The 24,928-nt window shown below is 40.7% G+C and overlaps 2 protein-coding genes across 3 annotated transcripts; both read right to left on the bottom strand.

Annotated features, from left to right (window-relative positions):
* Positions 1-590: 590 nt before the first annotated feature.
* On the bottom strand, positions 591-11,749 carry LOC146391323 (carboxypeptidase Z-like). The gene is made up of 11 exons (XM_084924201.1): positions 11,599-11,749; positions 11,110-11,139; positions 10,267-10,641; positions 7,704-7,931; positions 7,393-7,619; positions 6,968-7,132; positions 6,662-6,820; positions 3,838-3,973; positions 3,537-3,676; positions 3,314-3,413; positions 591-2,426 (listed from the first exon to the last, which is right to left on the bottom strand). Exons 1-11 carry the CDS (start codon positions 11,669-11,671, stop codon positions 2,068-2,070), a joined length of 1,992 nt encoding a protein of 663 aa, XP_084780327.1. The 5' UTR covers positions 11,672-11,749; the 3' UTR covers positions 591-2,067.
* A 6,787-nt stretch (positions 11,750-18,536) lies between these two features.
* On the bottom strand, positions 18,537-24,367 carry gpr78b (G protein-coupled receptor 78b). Of its 2 annotated transcripts, XM_084924200.1 has the most exons (4): positions 24,199-24,367; positions 23,047-24,078; positions 22,837-22,950; positions 18,537-19,800 (listed from the first exon to the last, which is right to left on the bottom strand). In XM_084924200.1, the coding sequence occupies exons 2-4, from the start codon at positions 23,715-23,717 to the stop codon at positions 19,563-19,565; spliced, it is 1,023 nt and encodes a 340-aa protein (XP_084780326.1). In that variant the 5' UTR covers positions 23,718-24,078; positions 24,199-24,367; the 3' UTR covers positions 18,537-19,562. The 2 variants fall into 2 exon arrangements, with proteins under 2 accessions (XP_084780326.1, XP_084780325.1); XM_084924199.1 differs by having other exon boundaries at positions 23,047-24,367.
* Positions 24,368-24,928: the final 561 nt, after the last annotated feature.

Here is a 24,928-nt window from a genome sequence, read left to right as displayed (position 1 = left end):
GCTTCATTAGCTCCTCAGATTTATGGTATGTTAGTGTAGCAGCTTCATATATGTTTACGTTATCAATGCTTGCAGCTTAAAGCCCACTACTTTGATATATGTGACCATGAATATGGTGGTATAGATGTTGCTGCAGGTACCATTGCAATATCACTGTAAACAATACCGTTAGAGGTACTGCAGTGCCAGTGCGGTACATAATGAAATCCAGTATTTGTAACATCCTGCATGGACCCACAGGCATCCTGATGCCCTCTGACAGTGTGCTGAAAGCCCTGCCCACAGGGTTATGTGATCCTGGGAGAGTGTGGAGTATTTTCCTATTCTCCTGTAGATGGAGGTCTCTGTTGTTTGGCTGACCGAGTTTGGTGCCAAATCATGTGTTTGTGTTTTATAAATCCCCTGAGAAGCCCGGTGTTTTTTTCACTGACTTGTCATGGGTCAAGTAGTTCTCTAAGCAGACTTTTCACTATGATTTTATAATACTATTCCTCGACCTTTATCTGGGGGTAATTTGCTTTTCCCATGCTTCTTTCATGACCTTTCATAAAAAAATTCTTAAGAGCTGTTTTGTTTATAGGATTTGGGACTTCACTGGACCCCAGGGCTGCCAATGCGAATGCATGCCTTACTCTGGTTGGGCTACTTTTCATTATCGGGATCTAGTGTCCATTTGGTGCTTTTCTCTGTGAAATTCTGTTGTTGTGGATGTTTTGTTTTTTCTTTAACTGTAACAAATTTGCCTTCTAAGAAGATAAAGATATATCTTTATCTTCTTAGCACTTCTTGCTTATTCCTCCATTGTTGTTTGTAGACAAGTCTACGTAATGCACTTTATTGTCTGCCACTATTTATGGACTCCAAAAGAAATGAGGTCTAATTTGACCGAACGCTCGTCCTCTAAGGAAGGTCGACATGCAATACACCCTACACACTGACAGAAGTTTCAGCTGATTACCCCGGGCTTGGTTGTAAATAAACTATACAAGAGGTCAGGATCCCTCCAAGAAGTGTGGTTTATTTTCTGTGGGAAAAGTGGAGAATATAAAACTTCATCAAGTGTCTAACAATTATTCAGCAATGAAGGCCAGTCACTCTTTAGTGGAACGACATACAGATTATTGCAGGACAGCATGTCTACACGTGGAGGGGTTTTAGGTTAAAAATGCATTTTAGGAGTAATACAGTAATAATATAATTATAAAATATTATATTTTATAATTGACCTGCTCAGTGTACCTGAACTGTGATCGGTCAGTTATACTGATGCTTTCATGTTTATGTTTGTTTGATGTTCTGTTGGTGTGTTTTTAATTGCCTCTTGGGGAATAAATAAAGTGTTTTTTGAATTTGAATCATGACTCATGAAATCTAAATAGCATAAAAAAAATGATAAAAGTTGAAAATTACTATTCTGCGCTGTATATTAGAACACTTTCAGAATCCTGGACACATGAGAGTTGTGTATAGTGAGTAAATTGTTGTTTTATAGTCAATGTAAAACCTTTAACTTCTTTTTATAATCGCTTAAATAACAGATTATATCACAAACCAAATTCTTCCTTACGCTCACTAATGAGAGAAATGAATGCAAAACTATTTATTCTCAATGACATGTCTATTTACGCCAATTTCACAAATTGCACACTGTGTTGAGGAGTAACCACCGTTTGGAGCAACTTCAGCCAGATGTTGGTTTAGCTTGCCCCCTAGTGGCCATCAGAAACCTTGTGTTTGGTAATTGTAAGTAGTCAGGGGTCAGGTCTAAATACGCCAATAATTCATGAAAAATATCGACAGTTCAGGTGAAATAGTGCTATAAAACTGCAGGTCAAATCTTTTAACGTGTTTTTTATTCAATCGTGGCCATTAACTAAAGTTATGTTACTGTCCAGGCAAAAGCTTGTAAGGCGCTTACATTATAATTCAGGTTTGGGCTTCGGACCAGACACAGCACATAAAGGCAAAATTGTGAAGCGGGAGTAGCATCAGTAAAAAGTAACACTTCCATGTTTTTCTGCATAATGTAGAAAGACAGACTCATTTCTTGCTTCTCTTGTTAAAGCTCTAATATTGCTTCAGCAGCCAGGTGGGGGAAGGTACTCCAGGCAAAGCAAAGTAATTCCACCACCAGGGCTTCTCTGCTCTCTCCTCTTGGTTCTGGCTCAAATCAGCCATCTGGGTGTAGCGCTGGTACTGGTTGTAAGGGTCAAACTTGTCGTAGGTGCCCATGGATGAGATGGCGTCGTCCTCTTCCTGCGCGTCATAGTCCACAGGCGCTTTCGGCAACACAAAGTCCACCCGGCCTGCAGTCTTCATGCGAGAGGGCAGCTGGATTTTCTTGGTGGCTCTGGTGTAGCCTTGCGCAGAGGCGGAGACTATGTGGATGCCAGGAGTGAGGAGCCGCCAGTAGTCTCCATTTTCAGCTGGGGCAGGGACAGAAAGGCTGAGTATTTGGGCTTTTAATTGGGCTTATAATTGACATGAATACACAGTACATGAGTACGAATATATTTGTAGAGAAATGTTCATTTTACACATCAAGATGTGTTTACACAACTTGCAGAAACCCTGTTATACAAACTGTGGGAGTAGGTGTTTGGTAGAACTGCAGTGACCTTAATAACTTTAGTTGAAGTAAGATATTTATTTGGTTTCCAGGTACTTCCACCTCGAGAACCTAGATAGGATTTTTAATACAGACACCAGTGCCGATATATATCAGATATTTTTTACCTTTCTCAACACAAGAAATAAACTAAAATAAACAGATTACTCAGATAATATGACAAAAAAGTTGAGATTTGTCAATTATTTTCAAAGTTTTGTGCTGCTGTTAGTGACTACTTGATGCTGAATCTTGTTTTACTGTCACAACAAGGTGTTTACATACGATGCTTCTCAGATTCTCACTTGGTTATTGAATTTGTGGCCAAACGCATCTTACCCTAAGGGAAGTTGTAGAGTGCCTTACTGTGCAACAGTAACACTCATAACATGGTTGAAGGGTGGTTGGAAGGTTGTGATCAGAATAAATAATGATGTTATTGAGCTTTGTTATGAGCTTAATATAGGTTTTATGAAAAACCTGACACAGGAAGTTGTACTTATACTGGACAACTACCTCAAAATGCCTTTTTTGCCTTTATAGCTCATATCTTTTTAATATTTAAGATGCTACATGTCTGAATTACTGAATAAAAATCATGTTGGCCGTATAGAGCTTAAAAATTGACTAAGAGACAAAACTAATGTCATAACTAAATGAACTTTTGTAAAGGCGTATGTTTTGTTAGCAGGTGATAGTTATTACCTGTTGTAATGTCGTGCTGTATCCCTCTGACAGATATCCTGGCACCTTTTATAGCATTTCCCTCTTCATCTTTTACAATCCCTTTGATGCCACGATGGGCCTGAGGACCAACACCCAAGAAAGTTGTTTACAAATAGATCATTTGAGATTCAGTATGCTATTGCTAACATGTGCTGAACTGCCAGGCCAACAAAAATCAGGATATCTGCTAAAAGAGTCTTACTGCCTCCATAAATGAGAGCAAAGATTCTTGGTTTTCATGCCAGGCAAAGGCCAGTTCCTCTTCAGGGGGAAATCTATCACATCCCACATTCACAGTCACCTCAAAGCAGTTGGTGTGGAGATAGTTGAAGTCTTGCATTCCTGACCACAAAAAAACAAAAATCCAAAAACACACTCACAGGTTCATAACTGGTCTTACAGCACCCTCTAGTAGACTCAGCAGACAACAGCACTTTCCTTCCTGACTCAGAAATCTATTTTACTTCTCTGGATTTGTGTCCCGTCCCCCCCCCCCAACTCACCGCCTGCCAAGCTGGACCACTGAGCTCCATTAACGATCCCTTTCTGGCTGTGAGTACGAGACGATCCACAGCGTGCGTTGTCATTGGACATGGTTTCATGGGCATTTGCATAAGTTGCTGCGATAAATTTGAAAACCTGCAAAATGTAAAACTGGTTAACTGTTTCTCCCTTTGTTCAGATGAAAAAATGACCACTGATTTAAACCACATGTTCACACGGTTTTACCGGGGCAACAAACATAAATAAAAAATCAGAGTCTGCTGATCTTGATAATGTTTTGTCCTATTTTTTTGCCATCTGTTTTCTGTTGTTAGCGATGACTCATTGCTTCCACCTTGCCTCAAAGAGCAGTAAACAGGCATGTCACTGCATGAAGTGTTTTATGGGAGCACACTGCAAATAATATTCAATATTACACCTTACTTACCAGTCCCGTTACAGTTGTAGTAGCTGTAGTCTACACCATCATAGGTCCTTCACTTTATAGCCTTTAACTCATTGAAACATGACTGATATATTGCATAAAGTAAGAATATAAGGGTGTAGAAGGTTTTCAGAACTGACCAGTGACTGTAGGAAAAAGCATAGAGCGGTGTGCACTCCTGGAGGATGCACACTCGGTCACAAAGGATGCACTGGTGTATCTTTTGTGTTTACAGGGAGTGCAGAATTATTAGGCAAGTTGTATTTTTGAGGAATAATTTTATTATTGAACAACAACCATGTTCTCAATGAACCCAAAAAACTCATTAATATCAAAGCTGAATGTTTTTGGAAGTAGTTTTTAGTTTGTTTTTAGTTTTAGCTATTTTAGGGGGATATCTGTGTGTGCAGGTGACTATTACTGTGCATAATTATTAGGCAACTTAACAAAAAACAAATATATACCCATTTCAATTATTTATTTTTACCAGTGAAACCAATATAACATCTCCACATTCACAAATATACATTTCTGACATTCAAAAACAAAACAAAAACAAATCAGCGACCAATATAGCCACCTTTCTTTGCAAGGACACTCAAAAGCCTGCCATCCATGGATTCTGTCAGTGTTTTGATCTGTTCACCATCAACATTGCGTGCAGCAGCAACCACAGCCTCCCAGACACTGTTCAGAGAGGTGTACTGTTTTCCCTCCTTGTAAATCTCACATTTGATGATGGACCACAGGTTCTCAATGGGGTTCAGATCAGGTGAACAAGGAGGCCATGTCATTAGTTTTTCTTCTTTTATACCCTTTCTTGCCAGCCACGCTGTGGAGTACTTGGACGCGTGTGATGGAGCATTGTCCTGCATGAAAATCATGTTTTTCTTGAAGGATGCAGACTTCTTCCTGTACCACTGCTTGAAGAAGGTGTCTTCCAGAAACTGGCAGTAGGACTGGGAGTTGAGCTTGACTCCATCCTCAACCCGAAAAGGCCCCACAAGCTCATCTTTGATGATACCAGCCCAAACCAGTACTCCACCTCCACCTTGCTGGCATCTGAGTCGGACTGGAGCTCTCTGCCCTTTACCAATCCAGCCACGGGCCCATCCATCTGGCCCATCAAGACTCACTCTCATTTCATCAGTCTATAAAACCTTAGAAAAACCAGTCTTGAGATATTTCTTGGCCCAGTCTTAACGTTTCAGCTTGTGTGTCTTGTTCAGTGGTGGTCGTCTTTCAGCCTTTCTTACCTTGGCCATGTCTCTGAGTATTGCACACCTTGTGCTTTTGGGCACTCCAGTGATGTTGCAGCTCTGAAATATGGCTAAACTGGTGGCAAGTGGCATCTTGGCAGCTGCACGCTTGACTTTTCTCAGTTCATGGGCAGTTATTTTGCGCCTTGGTTTTTCCATATGCTTCTTGCGACCCTGTTGACTATTTTGAATGAAACGCTTGATTGTTCGATGATCACGCTTCAGAAGCTTTGCAATTTTGAGACTGCTGCATCCCTCTGCAAGATATCTCACTATTTTTGACTTTTCTGAGCCTGTCAAGTCCTTCTTTTGACCCATTTTGCCAAAGGAAAGGACGTTGCCTAATAATTATGCACACCTGATATAGGGTGTTGATGTCATTAGACCACACCCCTTCTCATTACAGAGATGCACATCACCTAATATGCTTAATTGGTAGTAGGCTTTCGAGCCTATACAGCTTGGAGTAAGACAACATGCATGAAGAGGATGATGTGGACAAAATACTCATTTGCCTAATAATTCTGCACTCCCTGTATATTTATCATACAGTCATGTCAGGTATCATTTAATTAACACTGCTTTAAAATGGCTTTCTCCTTTTTTTAAAAATCCCTGTTGCCCCGGCTCCTCGCTCCACGGGAATCCTCACCTCTTTTATTTGCTTGTGAGTTGGGAGGCCTAGGATGCAATGAGAGGAGTCAAGGATGCCCAATTTTGCATGAGAAAGAGGGGAATATATACACTGAGAACTGGACTAAACATGCAATTAAATTAAGGTTAGGTTCACATCTAACACGTCCAACCATTTATGTGAAACTGTAATACGTTTAAGAGACACGCTCTTCATCTTGTAGTTTATGCTTGTTTAGCATTGGTTGACCCACCATTTACCTGGTAGATGTTAAGAGATTAAAAAGGCAAATCAAATAACCAGAATGTCTGTGGTTACAGTCAACAGTCTATTCTTTTTCCAGCTTCCTCTAAACATATACTACATATTCATACCTGTACTGATGACAGTAATAATTGAGGTCCTTTATATTTTCTGGTTTTTAGGGTTTGTTTAGGTTTCACTTTGTTTTTGATTATTCCAAACTATTCTTTAACTCTATAAGTTTCCCAAAGAACCCTTTTTACCTTATCATCTGGGGTTGGGCAGAACATTTCACGTCCCAATGGGTGTTTGGACAGATCGTAAGGGTAAGACACCACCAAGTCTCCCCCATGGAAGTTAGCGGAGAGCACAAACGGGATGGAGCGGACCCACTTCATGACAGCGTAGGTCTCCGGTGCAACCTGGATTTTAGCATTAACACTTCTTATTGGTCTAACTGATTAAGTCAGTTTATTGTAAAGAGGCAAAGTTTGCAACATCACAGCTCATTATTTCATAAAGTATGTGCAGTGTCATTCACTATATATGGATAAGGATTTATACTGTACCTTACCAAACCAGTAATAGTCTGGGATTAGGATGTGGTCGGTGCGGTAGCCCTTTTGTCTGCGTCTGCTGTAAACGACGGACGTCAGGTCGGGGAAGTTTCTGTTCAGGTCGATGTTCTGGGCGTTATTTCGGCCGATGTTCCAAGAATCATATCTTTGATCCTCCTGAGGATTAAGTATTATTGCCTTATTAATAATATGTGTTTTAGATAGTAGCAGTATGAGTCATACAGAAATTGCCAATCAACTATAACAGACTACAATATATTCTGTAAGGTGAGCGTTTGGCTTTGTGCTCATGGGCATCAATTTAAAGAGCTGATGTTCTGCTGCACTGTGCAGGGAATCATGCATTACTAATTACTTAACTATTGACTCAAACTGCACATCAATATATTTACTGCTTGTAACTGTAAATAGCTCACCTGCTCAAAATCGTAGTTATTGTCACTGACTCCGGAAACAGCCAACTCATACCCATCGGGGTTCATGGAGGGCAGAATGTGGATGCGGGTGGTGTTGATTAGAGTCTGAATCCGCTCGTTGCCGAGCAAATACTCTGAGCACATGTGCTGAACCAAGTAGATGAGTAGTTGGCGGCCAAGGACTTCATTTCCGTGCATGTTCCCAATATACTTTACCTCCGGCTCAACTGTAGAGAGCCACGTTTAAGTTTTACCTACATTTGTAAGAGAAAAGAAAGCAGACCTTATGAAGACTGAGGAGCTTGACTTACGTAGTTCATGCTCTCCGGGATTGTTAGAGAACTCGATCACAAGCAGCTCTCTGCCCTCCATACTGCGGCCTATGCTGTAGGTCCGGGCTATGCCGGAGCACTGCTCCTCGGTCTTCTTTAAGACACTGATCAGGTCAGTGTTGGAATGATAGGTGAACTGCAAAGTGTCAGGGGAGTCCGCAGTGAGTAGAATATCCAGGGCATCAGCAGCTTCTTCTTCCTCCTGCCCTGTAGAGACAAACATAGTTACAGGAAATCTGCAAGCTGCTCTGCAAGCTGCTTTGCAACCCTTCACCACTCCAGCTCATCTTTTCAATCAATGCCAGTTCTGTTGCTCATCCCACAACCAGCTTTTCATGTATGCACACAGAGTAAGGTCCCAAAACAGACACACTATATTATCACAGTGGGTTTTAACACCCTCTTTTTAGGGGCTGTTAGGTGAAGCTGGTTGAACAATGACTTGTTCTATCTCACCTACCTCAAATGGAAGTACGATCCTTATTTGTGTAAGGTTTTCCAGGGTATAAATATTGCAGTTTACAACAGAAATCTAAAGGAGAAAAAGTTGAAGCACTTCAAATCTATAATTAGTTAGAAGTGTTTATTTCAACTGCCACCCCGCCCCTCCCCCAAAGTCTGTACAAGTCTGCCCTGATTTTAGGATTCACACTTATTTCTGACACCAGCTGAGACCAGACCTAGAAAGGCTGTGAAACCTTTCACTACTGGTTTAAAAACCATGATTTATGCAGTGTAAAACTGTATTATACAAAAACTTTAACATCTATGACTGCAACACAGAGCTGCTGGCTACATTATCAGCAACAGATGGTTTATGTAAACACTCATATTGTGGAGAAATCATCCCAAATGGTACATGCACTCACACCTCTGAGGCCCTTTCTTTTTCCCTAATATGTCTTTGCATAGATACAATTTAAAGGGTGGAAATCACATACATACATAGTGTATGCTTGGCCTATATGGAAATTTTACATTTTAAGGCTGATGCAGATATTTAGTGATTTCAAAAACCCAAACAGATTTCCATCATGTTTGTTATCTGTAGTTATTTAAGAATCCTTGTTGACAATGTAGTCTTCTTTCATTCTTTCATTCAATCTGAAGAAGATGCACCTCTGTGTATAAATAGTATGACCTCCATTGTGTTTGAGCCTCTGATGAAGGTTGGCAAAATAAATTAGTAGAGTTGAGGTTTGCGAATTATTTCACTTAAGCTTTGTGCTAGCACTACCTAATGCCTCTGCTTGGATCAGCTCGTTGTTGCATTTGAGTGCCCTCTGGTGGATAAATTATGTAACATCATGTTGTGGTTGATTGTTTCTCTTGTTTCCACTTTTTCAAAATTTTTATTTATCGGCCTTTATAAATACTGATATGAGCCAATATCAGTCCCTAGTATACCGCACCCGAATTATGTTTTTACATTTATGTAATGTTTCTAAATGGGAAGATTTAATATTATCAGGATTTTTGAAATGACACATGAGGAAATCAACCTATCACATTGCGCCACAAACACTGACTCAGTCTGCCTACAAACATTAAGTTTTATTGTGCTGAGTGATAGAAGTTAGCTTCACTGCTGCAAAATAAAGGAGTAAGACAATGTCAGGCAGCAGACCAAAGAACTGAGAGGCCCGTGAGGGGAGTCCAAACTTAAGAATGTATTGTAGTATCTGCTACAGCTTGTAGTGTCTGTTGTTTTATTATTTAAGATGATATAGTTATGTTTATAAGGGTGCATTCAGGAGAACACTGTTAACGCAGGCCTTTAGTCGCCCTCGTGAATGTTACTGTCCTAATATGATACACAGTGAAAGAAGAACAGCTGGAGTTCTTATACTGATATCAGGTTAACCTGCTACCAGACTGTGTATCATGAAAGTTTTGGAACAATTTAAAAAGCACTACCTGCATACACTCCATGAAATGTACACATTATACTGTCTATAAATGTTGAAATGACACAACTTAACTACTCAAATTGGTTCCATGTGTCTGTGCAGAAGTTGCTGCTGTTCACGCGCTCATCTGGTTCACACATGGAGCTGCAACGAGTGGTAGCACAATACATATTTAGGTCTGTTATTGTTTTTGTGTTTTGTTTTTTACTATAAAGACTTTTCAGCTATTTGGGCAAGATATGATTTAGCAATGTGTGCCTTTCTGTGGTTCACTGTGGGTTGTTTATAAAGCCACTGCCAAAAAAAACACCAGAAGATAACCACAGGATCAAGCATTAGTGACAGTTTATAGGGGAAGTAAGGCGTTCCAGTTAGGCTATATCTTAAAGTGAGCCACATAAGCATGTCTGCAAACCAGATGCCTTCAGAAAATGTGTTTAGGAGAAGGAGTGCACTGCTGAAATTTTCATGCCTGCTTTTTATTTGAGTTGGGGGTTTTTTCAGGTGGAAAAAAGAAGCTAATGTCAGTATTTAAAACATTTACACGGATGTCATCAGCCACAGCCAAGACTAAGGCCGATTCAGGTCAACAAAGGTCAACATAATGACAGTATGCTGTGATTATATCTCACCTCTGAGGCCCTCCAGGGGGTCATAACATCCCTCTTGGTCGCTGACAAAGAAGCGATCGCAGTCGAGGAAGTAGGGCCAGGCCATCTGTATCTTGTCAAACGTGCGACTGCATCTTCTGCGCACGGCTTCACACGTGCTGCGGCACGGCTTCAGCACCTTCTCCTTCTCACAACGTGGGGCCAACACCGAGCAGCCCAGCATGCGAATCTCTGGGTTACAATCTCCGCCCAGCAGAGATTCAGCCACGCTGATGAGGAGGTACTCAGCGCCAGCTTCAGCATCCTCGCGGGTCTTGTGACCGAGGATGTTTGGGAACATGGTTTGAGCGTAGGGCATGTCATCGCAGTAGGACAGCATTAGATCTGTGCATTTGGCTGAGTAGAAAAATTCCACAATGAAGACAGATCAGGGATCAGCTTAAAAAGTAACAGATCAAGACGTGTATCTCCATCTGTTGCAGCGCTTAATCATGAGCTTCACTGTGCCGTCCTCAATCGTCTAGTCCTAAATATTTCTATTATCTCTGGAAATTAGAATTTGAATATTTCATGCTGCCATCGATCATCTAAAAATACTCAATGATTTTATGGCTTTGGGGACAGATTCCACTAAAACTACACCCACTATCATTTATAATCTCCTCCTGTTTGTTGTGAAAAACAGTCCTGTTGCAGTCACTTGGCATTTTAAGGGGGGGAGAAGGGGGACTTTGAGGCTTGATTTTGTCCAGTGTTAGAGGCACAAAAGACTGATTGGTTAGAAATTAGAAAGTGTACAGAAAAGCAAGATAGCAAACAGCACATGCATGACACTTTTCTTGCTTTAAGTCCATGGGTACTTACGTTTTTCTTCTATTATTGGCTTGCACTGTCCTGCAAGACATACCAGCATGCCATTAGCTGACACTGAGTAGACACTAGATGGCAGGGTGGTTTTTGTAAATGCTACAGTGGGGCCTACAGAACACTGTGCTTGCTTCAACAACTCTCTATAAAGCCAGTCAGTGTACAAAGAATCATTAAGTCCCTCGAGGATCACATTTTCCACGACTATAAATCGTATTCATTAAACTTGCTTCCATCTAAAACATTAACACCATCTGTCAGACTTTAGATCTGTCACCATCTAATTCAGCTCACTCATCCTGTAGCTTTAGGTTTTTTAAAAGTTACATACAAGAATTTTTCACAAGTCTAATTGAACAAAAATGAGCTTCTGAATCAAGAATAGTCCACAGCCTGCACGTGACGTCCTGTCCAGTTTTTGCGCGGCAGGTCCAGATGCGCACATCAGCATAAAGTTTGTTATCGCAAAAAGTGCAGAAAGTTTACCTCGAAACTTCGGGTCGCATCGCGGAGGAGCACAAGACGCAAAAACCAACAACTGCAGCAGGATCAGCAGCATGATGCGCACTTTCCGACACTTATGTTCCGTTTCGATGTGGCACCTCACACACTGAGCCAGAGGGCGTGAGTGTGCGCGTTGGAGTGTCCCAAGTCTGCAAAACTTTCCTCCGAGCAACTGTGTGAGCGACTTTATTACAAGCATTACGGTTTCCTATCGAGTTACAGAGGAAATGGCTCTGAGGTAAAACGGGGATAAGTGCATGAAAGGATGGGCAAATTTTCGCTCACATTTTGCTGCGTCTTCGTTTTTCAGTACGGCTGGTGGCTGTTTCCCGGGCCTGCTGCTGGGTTTAACTCGAAACTCAAAACTGGCTCTGCGTATTTAGACTAATAACCTCACATTTTCACTTCACATGAATCCTCATTCTGAAGAATAATAATTTATAGTTTGGGTCGGTGCTTCTTCTTGCTTAAAACTGGCTGTAAAATTATAACATCATATTAAATGTCAGTGTGAGCTTGCTTGTAGTCATGAAGCCACAGATTATCATTTCATTCTGTATCCCCCTTCCTGTGGGAAGCTTTGTGCTACACACTATTCTAGTTTTATTTGTCTGTTCTAAACACTTAAAGCGGTCTAATCCACAAAAATCCCCCCAAACCAGTCACGTGCCCACAGAGAAAGGGAGTACAAGCACCTAATGCTGCTTTCAGTGTGTGAGTAAGTCACAGTCAGAACTTACATATAATAATAATAATAATAATAATAATAATAATAATAATAATAATAATAACGTATGTTGCAAGTACTTAGTACCAGAGTTGCTCGTTTTAGTGAAGTCTTTATGTGACTTGTGTTTTTATTTTTCCTGTATTGGTCAATTTGTGTATTGAAAGGTTATAAAGGTTTCTCAGCCTTTGTTTTTTGCCTCTCTCTTGCTGCTACTGCCCATCTGCCCATCATTATCCCATCTGCTTCAAGGTTCAACATGTGCATTCAGAGATGCTCTTCTCCTGGTTACCAGAGTTATTGTTGCATTCCTGTGAGCTCAATGCAGTCTGGCTATTCTCCTCTGACCTCTGACATCAACAAGGCATTTTAATCCAGAGAACTGCTGCTTATTGGATATTTTTCTATTTTTCAGAACAGTCTCTGTAAACCCCAGCGATGGATGTGTGTGAAAATCCAGCAGATCAGCAGTTTCTGAAATACTCAGACAATGTAACACCAACAGCCATGCTGCATTCAAAGTCACCTTTCCTCTTTATTCTGATACTCAGTTTGAACTTCAGACTGTGTCTACATACCTAAATGCATCAAATTGCTGCCATGTGACTGGCTGATTGGACATTTGCATTAATGGGCAGGTGAAGTGTTGTACCTAACAAAGTGGCCAGCACACCTGATAACACACCTGATGTAGCTGTACATCTGGCAAATACTTAGAGTACTTGATATCTTTTGATCTATTCTTGCCTTCTCTCTTTGGTGTCAGTTTTGCTTTTCTTTGTTAAAAATTGCCTCCATTAGTATTTAATGTTTGCACTAATAGGACAACATGTCATTTTTAATTAAGCTTTTTAAGACTTTTTAAGAATATTTGTAAGCCTGAGTCCAACTCACAAGGTTGGAGCAACAATCAGTTGGCTGTGATTAAATAAACCTAGCAACCAAGAAACATTTACAATTTAAAATCCTCAAACTTGCTGCCAGGATAGTGCAAAACCTGAGACTTAATTTTCTTCCAGTCAATCAAAGTGGATGTGTAGCAGCTTTTACTGTGATGCTCAGAAGGCTAAATCACATAAAATACTGCAGAAATCTTAATCATTATTAGACAAAAAAATATTATTAGTAGTAAATACCATTTTGAAGGTGATCTGTTTTTCTTATTGAGCCAGTATTAGAGTCCTTTCTTCTTCAAGCTGGGCAGAGTTGAATTTGCATAACCGGAAGCCTGGGTATTCGTCATGCAGGCGGGTGGAGGATGGTGTGGAGGTAAAGTAAAAATACTACTACATCCTTCAGCTAAACCAGGAATATTGATTAGATCCTTAACACGTTCATGTATTATGCAAATTACTACATGCCCCAGAAACTGAATGGAAAAAGAGCCTCGTGGGAGACGTGACCCTCTACGGAAAACACGCACAAACTTGTAAATTGTGATTTTGATCAAGTGTCTCTGTGGGAAACTGCTGGAGAAAAAAAGGGGTGGATCTGTAGCAACGGACAAGTGTTTTAAAGTGTTTAGAACAGCTTTTAAAGAACAAACTATATATATGTGCGTATATATATATATATATATATATATATATATATATATACATACAAATATATGTGCGTGCTCACTCCCAATGAAAATCTGAGCATCTTCAGCTCGGCCTCCTTCTGTCAGTGCCACCGCCTCCAAACCATACATCACAGCAGGTCTCACTACCATCTTGTAAACCTTCCCTTTCACTCTTGCTGTTATCCTTCTCTCACAAATCACCCCTGACACTCATCCCCACCCATTCCACCCTGCCTGCACTCTTATCTTCACCCCTCTTGCACGGTGTGGATGGTTCACAAGAACTCATCCACCTTCACTACCTCTGCTCCCTGCACTTCACTGTTACACCTGTGTCCCTCTTATTCCCACACATATATTCTGTCTTTCGTTCCTCTTCTCTTCAGAGCATACCTCCACCTCTCCAGGCTCTCCTCCACATGTTCTCCGCTCTCCCTACACACCACAAAGCCTTCTGCAAACGTCATAGCCCACAGAGACAACTGCCTGACCTTTGCGAACAAGAAGATGTTCACAGCCGATGTAGTCCCACTCCCACATTGAACCCATCTATCACTCCTGCTGCACGCCTCAACCCTGTCTCACTGTCCTCATACATGTCATGCACCACCTTCATACATGTCTCTGCCGCTCCTGACTTCCTCATGCAGCACCACAGTTCCTCTCGTGGCGCCCTCTCCTATGACCTTCTCCTTCCTTCTCCATCAACACTCTATAATAATAATAGAAAACAAGCTGCTTATATGGAAATCAGACTCTTCTAATTCAGTTTATCTTGGATTTTTTTCTTCCTTATTTTAATTACAAGCTTATCGTTTCATCTGCTTTATCACCATATGTAGGTGGACTGAAGTGTGGAAGGAGGTTAAGATATTTACCACTGATGCAGACAATGCTGCTATCTTTAAATCCTCCTCAGGCTGCTCTAGAGTGTGAGAGGAGTCATGTATTAATAGCCATGTAGAAAGCATATTTTCAAGAGAGGCCCGACAGTCTGCAAACCCGCTCAGTCGATTCCGTACTTTTAAACTCGAGCAGCTGTGACACATATTGTGCCATGCATACATTTTCTATTTGAGCAGTTTTAATTACCAGTTTCTCTTTTATCAGGTTCTGGTGATTGGGGTTAATTAAGAGGTGCAAAAATAGCCGAGCTCTGGCTTCTGCACAAGCCTGAGCTGCTTTAAGCGTTAACTGCCTGTGAATTCAGAGGTTGAGCGAGCCACCAAAAATGGGGATTTCTAATTTTAATGTTGCCAGTAATTACTGCTGGTCTTTTTCCACGCATCAGATTAAAAGAGATTCATTACTGAGTTTGAATATATTAATTGACAAAGATGAACTCCTCTCTTTAATCATACTTGCCGATATTGCAAGAGAAGTTCTCCATGTGACACCAGAGTCATTTTTTATGTTGCATGCTATCTGCGCCACAATCAGGGCTGTGAGGCAGAAACAGGTGCGACCCGGAAAGCTTTTTATTATTCAGAGAATAACTTCCCCGTGTAAGCCTTTTCAAATGCATCTGTTTCATCTTTATTTATTTAAGACTGTAAAATCTGAAATTAATGAGTCCAAATTTAAATAAAAGACATGCTATTTGTCTTTCAGTGTGCCGGCCTGTCGTGTCCATGGGCTGAATTCAATATAAAAACTGGCAAATCAAATCTGGAGATGAAATATGATGTAATTAAAGGACATTTGTGTACGTTCAGCAACGTTGCAGTGAAAACATTCATATTCATATTTTATAATTGACAGCTTTTTATTATTGCACATATTCCACTAATAGCTAATCACACTGCCAAAGAACAGCAAGTGGCTCACAGGAGGAAAAAATACATGTGAGTAAGATACATCCAAATAACCAGATTTTTATTTTAGTAATAATAATAACTGTTATTATAATAAAGCAGCTATTCTGGTTCTTGTGTGGAACAGCTGGAAAAAAATCACATATTTAAATCTGGCACAAACACAGAGCAGTGTGTTTTAAAGCACTTTGAAAACACTCCTATGCTACATCACGTTGCTCCCCATTTATCTAGACAAAAAGTTGTTCCTGTACAGTGCAAAATATGTAATATCATTATGTAAATATCCATAGAAACGACTTCTCCAGTCAGCTGGCAAAACAAAACACAATTATACAAACGCGTTTCAGTTAAAAGTGGGCGTTCAGGTACATTCAGTTAAAAACTCTAACTTAAAAGTATAAATCTGGTAATTTGCCATATTTTTTCTTACTGTCAACAAATCCACAAAATGAAAAAAAAAAAAAAAAAGTGTTCTCCCTCCTCTTATTAACTCTCCAAGCTAAAATGGCATTCTAAAAGTATGGACTGATCAAAGGAACATTTCTCAATTTGTTGGGATATGCTCACACAACCTAGCTTTATCCGGTCGTTAAGTGATGACGTGACGAATCCTACTTCTGGGCCTAAAGTAGTCTGCGTTTAATATGGCTTTTGTGTTGTTAACATTATTTATCTCAGTTGTTCTCCTGGCTGAAGTTTGGTCCTTTTACAGCATCCTGCCATGCGATTACATTTGTTCCTGACCACCGAGAACACTCACGTTAACTTTTATCGAGTGGAAAAAAAGTTAGCTTGTTTATATTATGCTAGCATAGCTGTGTCGCTAGCGGTCACGTAGCACATCATTATATACCAGCTAGCCAAACTTCAGTAACCCTACAAACGTCACTGCTGTTTAGTTTTCTGTCTTCATTTATGTTGGAAGTGATAACAGAGCTGTACGTTTTAATTTGTTTCCAAAACCCCGCAGTCAGGACATGCTATATTGTATTTAGATAGAAGCTAGCGAGCTAACTTCCTGCTAACTTCTAACTCCGTTAAATGTCATAAATTCCGTTTTCATGGATGCCTGGATGTTAAACTCAATTGTTACACCCGGTAGAGCAGAACGCTGATCATTTTATTAAAGATGAAAGACTTTAGACAGTTTTTCAACTCTCAGCAATGCCATAGTGATCGTTTGATATATGGACCTGCAGCGGAGTTTAGGACCAGACACGGCTAGTGACGTCAGACTTAACGACCGGATTCAACCTGCAGACTGGTGCATATTTAATTAGATAATGACTCAAATGCATACTAACATAAAATTTGGGAAAACCAAGAAAGCCAAGTATTCAGTGATGGATGCTTTGCGGTCAAGTAGTTTTTTATCTTCTTTCTGCCGTCTACAAGTGTGTCCTGACAGCTGCAATATTGTGAAAAGGTTCATTTATTTTCAATTTCATTGAAATATTCATTGCATTCATTGTATTCATTGCATGCAATGTGAAATATTTCTGTCAAATTTTTTTCTGTAACTTTGATGATAGGTCATGAAAATCAGAAATCCGGTATCTCGTTATCTTATGATTTCATTCTCAGTTTGAGTAAATTACTATTCACACGTCACAAATACTGTATTTCTCTGAGTCTATTTCAGGCCTCGCAACCACGATCAACAGGAAGACTGCTGACTTGACGACTGTCCAGATGTCGATCACCAACACCCTCCACAAACAGAGTAAACCACCGACAGTCTCAACTGAAAAGACTGACTGTTTTCACTGAGAGCTGAATTGAAGCATGTTAATGGACAGTTGACTTGAAGGGAAACGTGTGGTAGGAAAAGTGCATGAGCAGCAGGAATAATTGTAGCCTTGAGAGGACTGCCAAAAAGTCGATTCAAGAAACTGTGAGAGCTTCACAAGAAGTGGACTGAGGCTGGTGACTTGGCATCAAGGGCCACCGCGTGCAAATGTCAGCTGGATGTGGCCAGAAGGTTAGTGATTTGATCCTTGGCTGCTCTGGTCTGTGTGCAAGTGTGCAAGTATCCTTGGGAAAAATACTGAACCCCAAGTTGCTCTCCAATGTATCCATCAGAGTGTGAATGTATGTGAATGTTACACAGAAAGCACTTAGGTGTAGAAAAAAAGCGCTTGTATGAATGGGTGTGAATGGTTGAATTAGGCATGTTAGATCAGAGAGCTTTGAGTGTTCAAGTCGAGTAGAATAGTGCTGTACAAGAACCAGTCCATTACCATTTACCACTTTGATTCCTAATATCAAGCCACTTCTGAACCAGAGATGTCAGAAGTATCTTACCTGGGAAAGAAATGTCCCAAAATTTTATATGTTTTTATATGTTATTTGAAAGTCTCAGTCCTAGTGCCTGGAGGAGAGTGGAGTGGAGTGTTTAAAGTCCAGTGTGAAGCTTCTGCAGTCCTTGATGAACTGGGTTGCTGTTATTAACGGTTGGTCCACTGTGTTTTATGAAGTCCAAAGTAAAAGGAGCATCTACCAGGAGGTTTCAGAGCGTGTCATGCTTTCATCTGCTGGCGAGCCTTATGGAGATCCTGATTTCTTTTTCCTGCACCTGCCCCGCTTCAATAACAACCTCAGCAGAGCCACAGATCACCTCTGCATACTTTTAAAAAGTCGGGCATCTCTCCATCATAGATAATTCTATGATTGACGTTAGTGAATGTTGTACTGGATGTGTGATTTTCATGAGCTATAAAACATAATTAGAAAAACTAAAACAAACAAAGCCTTGGCATATTTCATTGTACGTGTGATGTATACAAAATATAACTTTCAATTATTTAAAAAAAATAAATAAAGCTTTTAAAGACTGACCTGTGTATTAATGGAAATAGTCTAAACATGCACATTAATTGCTGTCTATACTTGAGAAATTCAAAGAACATGGATGCTTGGGAAGTTGGAAAATACTGAGAAACCGACCAACTAATTGATTTTGGTGACAGTAACAAAGAATAAAGCCTCTCACCAGACTCATCCTTTAAGATTAGGGTGTAAATGTCAAATGCCTTTGGCTCCTTTAGGTATAGCATCTCTGAGAGAATTAGACAAAGTGCATCAATATTAAGTGACTGACATGACACTGCAAAGTAGTCTAACACAGTCAATACAGAACATGGCAATAATGTGCAGCAGCTGAGCCTCCACATTTAAGTCTGCATCCATTCACTGACAGGACATTATACAGAAGCAGGAGCAACAAAAGTCTTTCCCTCTTTGCCCGTCGTCGCTCGGCTGCTTATCGACCACCAGCTTCCGTGTGTGCGATGTTAAGTGGGGCAAGAACAGGTTTGAAATGATTCTAAAGTTGTTGGAGTAGAGGAAGGCCACCTTTTACATGTCGCTCAGAGTGAAGAAGGGACCTCATCTCCAGCTGTGCGTCCCCTCAGTTTTAGATGAGCCAATGACTTATTCAGTGAAATAGACTGGCTGTGTGGTTTCTGGGGAATGCTGTTCCTGATGAATCACAGATCCCTTGTTTGCCGTCACTCCCCAACGTCTCCACCCTATCTGTCGTCTTACCCATCTCTTCTTTATCTTTTTGCCCATTCATCCTCCCCCACATCACCACCTTTTCATTCCTGTCCGCCCACCGTCTTCCTTATGGTTTTTTTTTTTTTGCTCTCTTCTTCACCTTCCACCCACTTCCTTGTCCCATCTTTCGACTCTCTTTTCTCTTTCTAACAATAACATGTCCTCTCTTTCTCTCTCCTGTTCTTTTTTTCTCTCCACCCACCTTTTTTTTCTGCAAGAGGCAACCTTTATTTTTGGCCTGCACTGTAGCGTGTGCATATGTCACGTCCTGCATTTGCCATTAACTGATCCTCTGGAGACAGTAGTCGTTCTCTGTGTCTAAAGAGCTGTTATGGCCAGACGAAGGGTACAGGTCACGTCGGAGTAGCCTGTTGACGACTGTGACCAGGACTTTCTTGTACTGCTGACGTAGGAGAGAGTAGGCAAAGGGGTCAGACGCAGCCTTGCTATATGTCAGGCACTTACTGATGATTCCCCAGTGGCGGTTGACGTCCACGAACGGGAGAAGCTCAGCCAACCTGAAGGGGCGTCAGGAGAAACATGACTAAACAGAGTGCATTTTAGTGAAGGTGCCGCTCAGAGATTTGTCCTGATGTTATGTCAGATGATTAGGTAAGACTGACCATAAAACCTTTAACACATTAGGTACTCTGTAATGATCATAAAAGTGGCTCGGAAATGCAATTGTGTGCTCTTTTTCTTTTTCTTTTGCAAAGGTAGGTGTAACGTGGTGAAATTTTTTTTATAACTCTGACCTTTCAAAAGAAGGAGATCTTTTATCATTTTTTCACCTCGGATTTTTATGTTCAAACCACTCGTGTTATTAATGATCAAAAGGAACTGTGTGGCAGATTTTTAAATGCCTAAATGAAAAACAAACCAAACAAAGAACTCCATTTCAACCAAAGTTGGGAGGCTGTGTGAAACATTAACAAAAACTAATAATCAAAAGCTATTTTTAACTAAAAAACAACACACAGACAAAATATTAGCTGATAAAACTGATCATTTTTCTTGTTTTATTTCAGTCTGACTTTTTTTTTTAAATCACAGATGCTGTGTCCTCTGGATTAAAGAAGACCTGCTGTGGTCCCTGGGTTTGGCCCTGTTTTCAGTTTGCTTAGTAAAAGTATGTGGATTTGAATTTTCCCTGTAAAATCCCGTTCAGATTTTTTGTTATTGTATTTTTTGTTCCTGTTTTTGGTTGGAGCTTTTGCTATTTCTTTCTTTTTTCTTTGAAACATGTCTCCTGTATCTGAATTTTACTCCCTCCCTCTGGTTGTCTTGATTGTTTTCACCTGTTTCATTTCATCCAGCTGTTTCCACTTCCCTGTTTACCCCATGTGTATAAATAGCCCTCTCCTTCCACTGAGCCTCAGTTTATGTATATTTGTGTCTTTAAGTCTCAGAACTATGACAGGATCATTGCTTTCTGTTATCAGAGCGCACTTCAAAAGCTGTCGTCTCTGACAGTGTGAAGGTGCATTAGTGCACACTACATGAGTACTATGCACATTTATGATGACCCATTAATGCTGAATAATGTATGCAGGTTTCGAAGTGACATATGCTGCCACACAGACAATGTCCTTTTCAGGGAAAGTGTAACCTATTATAACACCAAGACAACACCAAAATTGTGTTGTGTATGTAATCTAACAGTATGACTCTGCAGTAAGGGGGTCCTGATGATAGATTGGCTACCCTGCAGACCAACCACCCTTTATTTTTATGATTAAAGTTAGAAAAAAAAAAAGCCAAAATGTGAATGTTACTATAAATTTTGACAGAACCAAGTTTCCTAAGTCAAGAAAGAAAACGTCAGTAGGCTTATTTACTGTGGCGTATTTGTCATACTATACCAAGAAAAACCTCCCAATTGCCCCAGTAAGCTGTCCCCCTACTGAATGCATTTTTATATTTTAGATAAGTTACTTTCTAATAACCTAAAATTCAGCTTTTTTGGCTGAAGAGGCCAGTAAACAAAAGCAAAATATAGACAGATACCCAAAAAAGGCCATGAAGACTCTCATCGTGTTTAAGGGATTGTGAGGTTTAACTCTCACAGGGGAGACTTGATCTAAAAATCCTAGTCAAGGATACTCTGCTGAGCAGGTGAAAAAATACATTTGAAAACTTCAGCATGTAGAAGAAACTCTGAAGCAGCACAGGGACAGACGTGTCCCTGTCTCACCAGTTAACTTTTTTTTTAAACATATTGATCCCATCAAATTAAAAATGAACAGATAGATTTCAAAACATGGTCTCATTTGACACATTTTCTTTAAAAAAATAGTTTAGATAGTTGTCTAAGAAGCTTAAAAAAGAAGATGCCTGGACTTTAAGTTTTTGACGATGTTTCACGTCTCATCTAAGAATCTTCTTCAGTTAAACAAGTCCCATCACCTTCTTTAAGCTCCTTAGACTACTATGACCCAGATTACTGAGAACCTACACAGATATTTAGATAGTTTCCAAATCACTATGTTGGTTACTGAATTAAATGCTAAAGAATTTTCAGTGCCACGTTAACATCAAATCAAAACATTAAAAAAGGTGGAGAAATTATCATTTTTAAAGGCATTACATATGACCATAGATATTGTGTAGATTTTATTAAGGCGCTTCAAATTATCCAATAAAAAAGTTTTTTCTTTAGTTTTTTCTGTCTAGTGGAGATTACATTTTCTTATTTATTTATTTACTTACTTACTAACTATATTATCAGTTAAAGTATTTGAAACACAGCGTAGGGTTTTGCCTTTTTCAACTTAAACCACACAGCTGAGCGCCTCTCCACATTTCTAACACAGTCTCCTGTATTCTTCTGGTCAGGGGGGGATGTGGAACAGTGAAATCAAACAGGACCACCAAAATACCACAGAGGCAAAGACTACTTTACAAGTACAAAAGATAAAATATATGTATGAATTATCATAATTGGATGCTTAGGTGCCAACTGTCACACTAGACACTTCCTGTGGGCAGGCACGGTCAGTGGGGGGTTACTCCACCTCAAACGCTGCTCTTTGCTAATTTGTCCTCCTTCTTCCCTTCCATATATGAGCACACCACAAATGTCAAATTGATGGATCATCAGCACCGCATCTGGGCGATTTGTGGCCCACTAAAGCATTTCCACGCTTCTCTGGGAGCCTCTTTGGTTGTTTGAACTGTATCTATTGTAGACTCTAATGCGTGTCTTTCACTGGAAGTAGCCTGCCATGTTTATGTACAGCGCAGCACAGGTGGCTAATGAGCCATATCACAGTTTAAGGAAATGATCATTGAAATTATGAGCGGTGTGCTGTCAGCTTGGAATAAACTGTTTGCTTGTATCTGATCTGACATTGTGAGTTTGTACTGCATTAGCATGTGAAGAAAACAGGTCTGCAAAGCTGATCAGTGTGGATGCAGATCTCAACATGCTGGCTAAATGTATTTTTTACATAGTCAAATGCCGTCGAAGATGTATTATTTTACAAATGTGTGGGGTCAGTTATTTCTTAAGCAGTTGTTTTGCAGTAAGTTGAATTATGTATGAGTTGACTCACCTTGTGATTACATAAGGAGCAAAGCAGATGATAAATGAGCCGATGAAGATGCTGATCTTCTTCGTGGCTCTCTGCTTTCTCCTCTTTTGCTCTGCTAAGCATCTTTGTTTCACGCTGAAAACAGCAAAGAACATTTAGACTTTTTTGCCACAAGGCCACTGTCAAAACAGACCGGGAGAAATCATGCTCACAAAACACGAGGTGAACTACCTTGGGTGAATATCGACCAGCAGGAACAGAGTCTGCATGGTGATAATGTCAATCCTCTTGCAGTGAAACCTAGCGACCTTCAACACCTTCAAATAGGTGAAACACAAGATGAGCAGGGACAGAATGAAACTGGTGGCGTGGAAAACGATAGTGAAGATTGTAAACTTAATCCTGTCGCTGCCTTCCTCGCTCGGCTGCAAGGTGCAGGACGCGTAAACGTCGCTGTAGTCGACCCAGGAGAAGAGCAGCGCCGTCAGGGAGAAGGTAAAGGAGTGCAGCCAGGAGTAGCACACCATGATCAGTGCGTCCTTGTAGCGCATTTTGGTGGAGTAACTGAGCGGGAAGACGACCGCTATCCACCGATCTATGCTGAGAGCCGCCATGCTCAGCATGGTGTTTGCGGTGAGAAAAGTCTCCAGAAAGCTCACCGTGTGGCAAACGCAATCTCCAAAGGGCTGCTGCTTTCTGATAATCCCCACCAGAGTGGCCGGCATGTTCAAAACAGTGATGAGTATGTTGCAGAAAGACAAGTTCATGGTGAAAACACCGGGCACCTGTCGGCGTATCTCGGTGCTGTGGACGAAACATAGCAGCACCAACAAGTTGGACAACAGCGAGACGATCGCGACCACGACGATGAACAAAGCGAAAATGATTTCAGCAAAGTCCATGTCTCACTCCAGAAAGTCCACTCGCACGTTACCTGCGCCTGTTGTTGCAAACGAGAACTTCAAATCCACCATGGTCGCTCATCTCTCCGGCGGTTCCACGCACTCGTTTCACTTAGATCCTCGTGCGTCCGCGCGCCGCCGCCGCCGTACTTTCCAAATTCCTCGAGCGCTATCCAGCGTGCTGAACCCAGCAGTCACCATCTCTCTCTCCCCCTCTCGCTCTATAAGCTCACCGACCGCTTCCCACTTACATCCGACAGGTGCGCGTGTGGCGCTCTGCGATGCGCGGGGGTCACGTCTTTCAGCAGCCACGACAGTTTGAACAACACGCGAACGGAACAGCCATCAGGCAGAGAGCGATCTGTGGGGCACCGAGAAAAGCAAGTTGATGAGTGACTGAACAAAAACCTGTTCACAGAAAAAATGAACCCAAGCTTCACCTCGTTTCCTACATGTTTTGTCGATGCCTCGTTCGGCTCACCTTGAGCAAACTTGAGCACAAACACAAGTCGTCACGCTTCAGTTATTCACCGTCGAGTTTCACACTGATCGCCCTTTGCTCCCAATCAGCGTGGATGTGGAGGCAAAGGGCGCAGATAAACTCCGGCATGTGTTTCTGAATAATGGGAAACGGCTCAGCCGTCATCAAATGGCACAAGGTGCACACGCCCCCCTTTTGCTCATATGAATTATTTATTACGCGCGTAGATTTGGCGTGTCATATTTTCTGTAGATGCAAAAATAAACAAATAGGTTGAAGGAAGGACTGTGAGAATGTCACTTTTTAACGGGATTTCGCCTAAAATTTGACTTAAATATACGAAGATACAATTATTTGCCACGAATTGCTGCAGTAACAGTAAAATATCTTTTTCTTTACACAATTTTATCTTGAATCGATTTTATTTTTTATTTAATTTATATTTGATTCATTTTTGGGACATTGAAAAGTGCCAAAAATGTTCTTTTGAATTCACTTTCTATTTATGTAACACATCAAAGAAATTACAACATGATCAGATACGATGGACTAAAGGACTGTAAGATTAAGAGAAGTCAACTCCATTGGATTGGAGCGTAAACAGGTACAGTAAGAATGTAACCGAGCACATTCAAGCAATTTACTGAGGTTTATGTGCTTGTGCTTAAATATGTTCATGTTATGCGGCTTTTTGCTTTTACTCCACAGTGCAAAGTTTTCTTTTCTATGT

This window comes from Perissodus microlepis, chromosome 3 (assembly GCF_051167445.1).
Source record: "Perissodus microlepis isolate ML-2025 ecotype Zambia chromosome 3, ASM5116744v1, whole genome shotgun sequence".
NCBI lineage: Eukaryota > Metazoa > Chordata > Actinopteri > Cichliformes > Cichlidae > Perissodus > Perissodus microlepis.
The sequence above is the reverse complement of the archived record's forward strand: the minus strand, read 5'-3'. Positions and strand labels throughout refer to the sequence as shown.